This window comes from Pygoscelis adeliae, unplaced genomic scaffold, assembly GCF_000699105.1.
Source record: "Pygoscelis adeliae isolate BGI_AS28 unplaced genomic scaffold, ASM69910v1 Scaffold155, whole genome shotgun sequence".
In the NCBI taxonomy this organism is placed as follows: domain Eukaryota; kingdom Metazoa; phylum Chordata; class Aves; order Sphenisciformes; family Spheniscidae; genus Pygoscelis; species Pygoscelis adeliae.
In genome coordinates, this window is record NW_008824932.1 from 5,142,080 (window position 1) to 5,151,736 (window position 9,657).

The 9,657-nt window shown below is 40.6% G+C and overlaps 1 protein-coding gene across 1 annotated transcript in view; it reads left to right on the forward strand.

The window, feature by feature from the left end:
- Window positions 1-4,448, forward strand: part of COL4A3 (collagen, type IV, alpha 3 (Goodpasture antigen)) — a 50,471-nt gene extending 46,023 nt beyond the window's left edge. Inside the window, exons 44-48 of the mRNA XM_009325116.1 lie at window positions 367-579; window positions 1,286-1,463; window positions 2,485-2,599; window positions 3,914-4,086; window positions 4,364-4,448. Of these exons, the coding sequence (XP_009323391.1) occupies window positions 367-579; window positions 1,286-1,463; window positions 2,485-2,599; window positions 3,914-4,086; window positions 4,364-4,448 (764 nt within the window). The remainder of the gene's footprint in view (window positions 1-366; window positions 580-1,285; window positions 1,464-2,484; window positions 2,600-3,913; window positions 4,087-4,363) is intronic.
- Window positions 4,449-9,657: the final 5,209 nt, after the last annotated feature.

Sequence of the window (9,657 nt, forward strand, 5' to 3'; positions counted from 1 at the left end):
TTATTAGTCACATCTATTTATCCACTTGAAATCCCTAGGTATCAGTGTGCCTTTATAGGACATCAAAATGGAACTAAATATTTTTATTTAGTCACCATAAAATGTTTTTACTTTACAACTTTTTTGGTAAAAATGGCCATGGTTCTTTAAAATATCTCGCTATTCCATGAAACTATGCAATGTAAAGCTGCCTGAGCTAGGTCTGAAGGAGTTAATACATCTAGCAACAAATACTACCGATTTTCAAGATGTATATTCTGACTGATAATTTTTTTGTAAGTTTTCAAGTGGTTCCACTAATTTAAATGAAGTAAAAATTCAAACCAAATTGTAACAGTTGCAGTCGTATTTCTTTCCCTTCCACAGGACAACCTGGACTGATTGGCTTTCCAGGTTTACAGGGGTTACCTGGATCACCAGGTACTATCATTGCTGGTCCAACAAGAAGAGGCTTTATCTTTACCCGGCATAGTCAATCAGCAAAGATTCCTTCATGCCCTCATGGGACATCGCAGATCTATGTTGGCTATTCACTGCTTTTTGTACAAGGAAATGAACGAGCACATGGACAAGATCTTGGTACTGTATTGGTAAAAAATTTTCAGATCATGTTCTTTAAAGTCCAGTAATGCTAAATTGTCTTCATGAAACCAAACTCACAGTAAGTGTCCGAAATGAACATTGGTTTCAACTATCAGTCTCTGGAGTGGTCTACTGCTCTGAGTCAATTCAGGAGTCGTGGCTTGAAAGACACCTTTCTTTCCTGCATTCCTATATTCCCTTTTTGCTATCCCTAGATGCTTTTGAGGATGAATTCAGTTACTTTTGGATACATGTCCAGTATGAATGTCCACAACATCTGCACAGGGCTGACAGTAACAACACAAGATCTGAGAGAGAATCTTGTTGTTGGTTTTTTTTTGTTGTTGTTGTTTTTTTTTTTTTTGAGACTAAATTGGATGTTTTAGGTGCTTCTGGCACCAGAAGCTTTTGTTTAAGCAGCTGAATCCCTGCCACTGTGTCAAGGACCAATACCATTCAACGAGATACTACTATTTCTAACAGATTTTGTTCTTAGCCCGTATTTTTTTATATACATATTTTTATATATACCATAAGCATTTTGCTTTCGTATAATTCCACTGTACAGACACTTCTCTCTTTATAGTTACCAACTGTTTTAATTCTCACTATAGTAGACTGGATGCCATCATGTGTCTCTTCTGTTGGCTGCAATAAATACAATCTCCTGTTTGTCACAAAACTCTCCTCTTTTGTCTTTTAGGAACAGCTGGTAGCTGCTTGCAGAGATTTACCACCATGCCATTCTTATTCTGTAACACCAATGATGTTTGTAGTTTTGCTTCTCGCAATGACTATTCATACTGGCTGTCAGCTGCAGCAGTAGTGCCAGTAGACATGGCACCCATTTCTGGCAGGGCACTAGAGCCCCATATAAGCAGGTAAGAGTATAAGAATTTTAGCTCTCTTGTCCTGGAACCACAAAGACGCCATGAATAGTTTTTAACTGCAAATCTTAGGCAAAGACCTGCCCATCTCAGCCAGTACAAGCACTGTTTTTAACCACCTGAATTTTGTTTACTCACCTGAATATGTCAGATATTCAGTGATACTCTAAGAAAAGTTAGATTAAAGCTAGGGTCCCACCACAGGGCTTAATCTGCATAGCTGACATGAGAAAATGGCACACAGTCTTACTGTTTGCAGTGATATTTTTTTAAAAACCTATTGTTGTGTATAGCAGAGGCAGACTAAAATTAAATAGCTTCATTATTTGGAATACAGTACAAATCAAGTTCTGCTTTCAACTATGTGTGATACATTTACTGTAGTTGGGTGAAGAACATTGTAAATTGGGGCTGAAGGTTCTCTGCTATGAAACACCCTCGTGCAAATGTGGCCCTTTCTAGTTGCTTTAGAAGAGCTACGAAGGATGAAGAGCATCTTAAGAGGAAAGCTCTAAAAGCATGAAAGACCAAGAGTGGCAAAAGGAAAGATGAGAAGGCAAGCTTTGCACTTGGTCTTCTAGCCTGCCCTACCCAGTTGTTGCAATCTAGTAGCTCACCTTCATAGTTTCTTCATTTAGGAAACAAAGATTACTTTTTCTAATCTTAGCAAATAAAGGTACAGAACTTTGATCTAAACCATAACAACGTCAGTGGTGAGCACACAAAGAAGGTAAAATTTAGCTTGTTACTTCAGTAAAGGCAAAATTAGAAAGCTCAAATGTTCTGGGACTAATTCCCATCTCTATCAATTTTTGTCTGGTGTTACTAGTAGAGATTGCAAAGCAAGGTATTTGGGTTATCTTCAATTTAATTATCTCCTCATTAAACAGAAAACCTGTGTGAGCTGTAACATTGACAACAAGCCCTGCCATTAGGTAGCTGCTACCCTAGAAATACAATTTTTGTCTGTTTTCCCTCATCTCTGCACTGAATGCATGCGTATTTCTTCGTACAGGTGTGCTGTCTGTGAAGGAGCTGCAATGGTAATAGCAGTTCACAGCCAAACAACTGTAGTTCCTGCATGTCCAGAAGGCTGGACAGCTCTCTGGAAGGGTTTTTCTTTTGTTATGGTAAGGATATAAAGACTTGAATTATTAATTTTATCTCTTCTCGCTTTCATTGGCATTTTCATCTGCTCATAGCTCATTTGTTTCTTAATAGTTGTTAAATCTTTTTTTTTTCCTTTCCCAAGGAGCAGACAATAATTCTATTAACTCTTATTTAATGCCAGAAGCATAGGAACAACTATTCCGATCTGTCCTTCAAAATAGGTGGCAGGAAGAAAGGGGAAAAGATGAAAGGACTACCATAGGATTTTAGTCTGACAAAAATAACTGCATGCTCTCATTTTCATGCATCATGCTAAGATCTAGGAAACAGGTTTGGGGAGTGGAGTGGTTAAACTGGCCCTGAACACAGAAATAACTGACCCACTTCAGTGCCAAGTGGTTCTTTTATAAATTGGATCTTAGGGCTGAACTCCACAGAAAGCTAAAATCAAAACAAATGCAGTGTGCTGTCTACAAAAGACTGCCTCAGCAATTTTGATGCCAGAACAAGATATGAGCGAAGCAAGTTCATAGCGTGCCTGCAAGGTGAGAACTGAGTGTGGGAATAAGGGTGTAGCTATGCTAGGGGACGTAGCACTTCATCTTTCTTATACGTGCCTGTGGGATGTCATAGGGATGCCAGTAAATGAGGGTAAAAGACAGAATTAAAAATCCCTCTTTTTTGCATGATGTGAAGTCCTTTTAGGTCTAGTGTGAAATTTGTTGTCTCTCCTGGGACTTGGCCCTAAGTAATAATAACAATAATCTTGGAAAAGAATGAGGGAACTTTTACAGCATCTGGTTAAAATCATTTGCTTGTTTCCAACATCAGGAAATTTAAATGGTACCTTCTAGCCAATTTTCTACTGTCGTGAATTATTTTAGAGCTATTTCTACAGGCATTTACCAACGTCAGAGAAGGAAAAGCCTTCTTTGCTTTTTGTGTTTGGAGAAGCAATCAATGCAACAAAAAATATGAACACACAAAATAGGGGATTTGGCTTATTTGTAATTCATTTACTGTAGTCCTCAACTGGACAGAAGCCAGCTACTTTCTGGTCTTTGTACTGGTTACAGTTTCGTGCCTTTTCATGGAGCAGAAAAAGGTCTTTGGAGGGACTTGCGAAATGCCATAACTGTGCTTGAATTTTCTTAAGGCTTCTGCGCTTCATCGTAGGTTTGATAAAACTAATCTGTGTTCATTTTGTTTTGCCCGAGATATACCACAGAACATATGGTATGTTTTAGAAGGAGATTTTTTTTTTTTTTTTTTGCCTGCAGTTTACTAAAAGTTGATGAACAAGTTCTCATTAAAAAATGTATTGGTGGTTACAGTATACAAGTGCTGGCTCGGAAGCTTCTGGCCAAGCATTGGCATCTCCTGGATCTTGTTTGGAAGAATTTCGAGCCATCCCATTCATAGAGTGCCATGGCAGGGGGACGTGCAACTACTACACAAATTCCTACAGCTTCTGGTTGGCATCGTTAAATCCAAGAAGAATGTTCAGGTAAACTGTACTTCTCTGCATCCATACGCATCGCATCCGTGCTGCAAGTGCCCGAGGAGACAATAACTGCCTGCATAACGTGTGGGGGTTCCCCTAGTAATTCCTCTCAGTTTAGACATCCCCCTTTGTTAGGTTTAGGGTCATTCTGTAGCACAAAGATGCCTTAAGTGAGCCAAGGATTTCAGTACTGTTGTCAACGAAACTTCCATATCCGAAGTTCCGTCATCTCTTCCTGTTTTTTAAAGAAAAAGGTAAATGTTTGTTTTCTTTCTTCTAGGAAACCTCTGCCACAGACTTTGAAAGCAGGAGAACTAGAAAATATCATCAGTCGTTGTCAGGTCTGCATGAAGAGACCAGTCTAAACAGTGGCCACTCTTGATGGAACATGAAACTCCGCTTTTATTACAAAGAATTGCCTAACTCTGAAGAGCTGTAATTTATTAAAGTCCAACTGCATCTGGAAAGAACACTATAAATTGCCAGTGCAGCACTGTGGTGAGGTAGGGTAACGGTTTGACTTTTGTCTGTGGCAAATGACAAAGCACTCTGTCGGAGAAAGCTTGTAATAGCAGTCTGCAGGGGCTTCTGCTGAACTATGTCATTTCTAAGTTGCATCTTCATGATAAAACTATGGCATCGCCAGATTTTTAATGGAAGATGTTAATGCTGCCTTGTGTCATGTGCTTTTCAAACCGCAAGACAAACTAAATGCTCCAATATCAGCTTACATATGTTCAGTGTTTAAAGTGGGTATAACTTAAGATGAAAATCTGGCACTTATGAGAGATAGGGTTCAATAGGAAGTATTTTCAGTGCACTTCTAAATATATAATGATTCATTTAGGGTCGTTTTGTTTTCTTGTCTAATAAACAAGTATCTCCCCACTTACCACACCCTTCCTCTGGCTGGCAAAGAGGAACACAGTCTTTTTTGTGTCACTGCGATAATAACGGTTCTTGACTAGCCCGAAAGGGAGCTACGCCGTTCACTGGGCAGGCAGTACAGTGGTGACATGCACTAGCTGTGTTCTCCAGAGTGACTACGGCTAAGGGCTGACTAATTGAAAGTCTTGCAAAGTTATCATTAGATTCCATGGCTTTTGACACAGATCAGGAGATATTCTAAATTCTTCAGACATTGACAGTATTGGGCCTCTATTATGATCACATGCTTTTGTCTCTATTGAAGAACAACTATTTAGCATCTCATAATTTGGGATTTTGATGGAATTAACAATTACTGTATGGCTCAAGGGCTCCCGTGGTATTATCAGGCTATCACACACCCATCAGGATGTGATCTCTTTCTATTTTATTTTTAATAGATAACAAAAAATACAATATTCACATTTTATAATACTCCATATTTAAATATTTATCACAAATTATATTCTGCATTTAAATATTTATCACACATTTCTGCAAGTGAAACCATTTATTCCATCCAGTTAAATGCATGCATCCAAAATTTTAAAAAAAGACTGATATTTAAATTGTACCATCTGAGCACTGACTTATACGAGAGAATCCAACTGTAGATGAACGTAAATACTTGAAAAGCACTTTCATTTACTCGCATAACTTATATAAATTTGTAGCTCTGGGGTTTTTTTTAATATTTATAACATTGCACTTGCAAGGCTATTTAAAATTGTAATGTTAACATTTTAAATGTTAATATTTTTTAATACTTGCACAATCTATCAGAATTACGGTATTTAGTGTTATAGAAGAAGCCTAATTCATCTGAATAGTTCTGTAAATGCATCATTTTAAATGGAGGGTCTAGCAACTCATTGAAATAACCAAGATTTCTCATTTAGATCTTTTTTAAGCCAGTGAAATTTTATATTGTTTGTTAAAATACTTGCACTGTGTTTGTCTGACTGTTTGAATTTTCAGTGTTCACCTAACTAAGAAAAAGTTTCGTCTGTGTTTCATGCCAGTATCTTCTGATGGAGCTAACGTGAAGATACCACTTACATGAACTGAATGGATATTTTAAAATCAGTGTTTGCTTGAACAGTCATAGTGCTTCTGTTTGCAAGGTATAATTGTGAATTTGCAGGTTTTTATGAAGAATCTCTATGCAGATGCACTACTGGTAAGAAGGTATTAATGTCAAGTTAATACTTAGTCTTCCATTTGAACCAGGTTTGCGGATGGGGGGGTGTTTTCCTTAAAACAATCACGTATTAGGTTTTTCCATTAACTTAACTTTGCTTTAAATACTCAGAGATAGAATCCACACCCGTTGCTTCTTAGGTTGTTGGGTTTTTTGGGTTTGTTTTTTCCATTAAGGCTCATTACAGTCACCCAAAGACCATGTTCTCTGTATACAATTGATGACTGTGGAGACCCTCATGTAAAATTGCTAGTAAAATGCAGAATGTAAGTACCCGAGGTTGAAGTCGTCTGGAAATGGTCAGTAGAGGATAATGTGTAAGGGGAAGGGAATGGATTGTGGTTTTAAAGTCCCAACCTAAGTTACAAAGAGTTTTATGTCTCAGTATAGCACATAACTGGAAGTTACGCCTTGTTCCCAGTTTTGGATTCCGCTGCTCACTTACTGTGTGGCCTTAAAGAAGATTTCCAGAAATCTAGAAAACTAAAAGATTTCCATAAATAGCTTTAGATTTTGAGTGCTCAAACTCAGTTTCATGTTCATCAAGCCCAGTGTAATACAAGCTGGGCACTGAAAATCAAAGAAAACCTTGGAAAAAAGTTGATCTTAACTTCTCTCTGCAGATGCAGATCACTTTACTTCCCTACTGCTAATGATCGTTGTGAGGATTAGTTAACTCATGTCTGTAAATGCTTTGAAAGCCTTAACTGGAAAGTGCTGAAGAGGTGCAAGGTGTTAATATATTGTACTGAAAGAATGGAAGCATGAGAAATCGGAAATAATGAGCAAATAATAGAGGGAGGGAAGGGAGGAAAGCAAACCTTCTGCTAAATGCAGGCAAATAAAAATATTTTGACTAAATAAAAGACCCATTTCACTTGGTTTTTTGTTCTTCCCAGTGCTAATGATCTTTTCCACTACCTATGCATAATATTATTACCCCAAAAAAAAGTGCCATCTGACTAAAAGACAATAAGTGGCATTTGCCCTCAGAAAGGTGCTCGTTCTCTCCTACTTGGACTACACTAGAAGTCCAGCGCTTCAGTGTAGATACCCAAGCTGGATGTCTGCATGCTATCTTTCTTCTTAGAGATATTTCTACATAGGATACTGTGATGGGCTGGTGACAGACAGTGGTTTCAAACCATGTTCTTCTCTTCTACTGCGTTCATTCGTATTTTCTGCTGGATTCATACGCATGAAGCACAGGTGGGTGGCAAGTTGCTGTTGACAAGACATAGTATGAGAGAAAGGGTTGTGATGACACTGAGGAAAAACTAGGAAGATGAAGAAGGCTGGCTGATGGGGCCCCAAGCGCACCAGCAGCCCCAGAGTGCCCTGCCCAGCTCGCACCCCAGCACAGGGGTGCAGGCGCTGCATCCAAGCTCCATCCCGGGCCTTGCCCGAGCTCTGCTGTAGGTAGGCTTGCGCCCAGCCCTCTCCCCTGCTGCTCCCAGCCTCTTCGCTTGTCTTTGACCTGGGATCTGACTTGTCACCTTGCATTTGCCTCATGGTTGCTGGACAGTCAACAGAACCTTTTACTGTCACCAGCCCAGCTCCACCGCGCTGTGCCCAGTATGGTGGGACCGTGCCCTGGTTGGAGAGATCACCGCCCTGCCGAGGCTGGGGTTGTCTTCCTCCGTGGAAGGAAAGCCGCTCTTGCAGCTTGCTGACAAACACTCAAAACTTGCCTAGGAAACCACTGTAACTCCAGGTTCAAGAAAAGAAAGGACTGGCAGCCAAGGAAGCCAAAACCTGTAAAAACTAGAGAAGAGTAGGACTTGTAGTGTTTCCTCAGAGAGAAGGCAGTACCCGGAGGTATTCCGTAAGTGCACAGAGACAGACAAACAAGCAGATTGCGTGCAGCAGAAAGAAAAGGACACACCTGAAATTATTATCAAGATTTCAGTGTGAAAATAAGGAAGACATATCTGAAAATCAAACTGGTAGAACAGTGTTGTATGTAGCATTCTTAAGGATGGCTTTTTAAATCACTGGACAAGAAAAATCAAGGATATCTACGGAGAGATCTAGCACAAATAATTTTCTTTGACGGTTTTCAGGACTTCTACACAATGAAAAAATGGAAAGGGAATCCTGAAGGGGATGAGGGTACAGCCTGATGCACTTCTTTTTGAGATCTGACAGAATACATGGGGCCTGGACAGGCTGACGTAGTCATGATCTACTCCTGGTAATTCATAACGTGATGCTACACTAGCAATCACCTCCAGGGCTCTTCTGGAGAATTTCCTGTGGATTAGAAGAACCCAGGTGACTAGTCTGCGGCCGCTTTTACTGTGTGACCACTCAATTTATGAACAACAATCGTATATTCAATGGAATAAAAATAGTTGCATAATTTAGTTGCATAAAATTACATATGGGGAATCATGGGAGAAGGACCATATTTCTAGTGTGCTTCAAGAACTAGTTTCAGACTTTTTACACTTTTTTTTAAAGACTAAATCCCTCGATAGTTTGTAAATCTATGGATTTTTTTTTTTAAAGCCTGGAGAATTGGTAAAACTGAGGAGGGCTCCCCTACAGAATGATGGGGATTGCCTGGTAAGATGTGCTCAGGCCAACAATTTGTGTTTCAGAGGCCAAAGGTAAGATCGTATATCTAAAGGTAAATAATGTATAATGCTCAACGTACACAACTTTTATCTAGTAGGAGATCATATTGCAGACCACTTGCCTCTGTAAAACAGTGCTGTTGGTATTTGTAAAGAACAGAAGTAGCAAGCTGCGGGCCTTGGATCAATACACGCTTCAGTACTTCTGGCATTGCTACTCCTTTTGACCTCCGAAACGTCATCGTGACCATAAATCAAAGTACAGGGAAAGCTCAGAGGCTGCTTTCCTCTCTTCTCTCTACAGAATAGCATTTTTCATTTTGTTTTCCTGCGTGGAATTGGAAAATTGACAGTTGCCCGCACTGGGGGGAGACAGCTGCTCTCAGCCAGCCTACGCTCTGAGCGAGAGCCAGGTTCAGGAGGGGTCGCCTAACGGGGCCCTTGGAAGTGCTCTACCGCCGTGAGGTCAGAACGGCCGCGCAGGCTGGCTTTAAGAGGGGCAGGAAACCCACGGCTCCGTCAACCCCCTTTGCTGACAAGTTTCATGCAGCGCTCCTGGGGGCGGCGACTGACGTAGAAAAGAGACCGTTGAAGAGGGCAGCCCTTGTGAAGTTCGCCAGCTGGTAAGGCGTGAGGCGCAACTAGCAGCCGGGTTTTTTGAAGCCTGCAGTTGCTTTTGAGTGGGAGGAGGTAGGCCGCTACCCGTCCCTCAGAACGCGTGCCCTGAAGCGACGGGCCGCCTGCCCGCGCCGAGGAGGGCGGCATGCCAGGCTCATCGCGCGCCGGGACGGCTTCTTCCACCCACTTCACACACAGCTTCATCTTTCCACATTACAAGGGCGTGTTATTCCACCCCGGCGCAAAGAC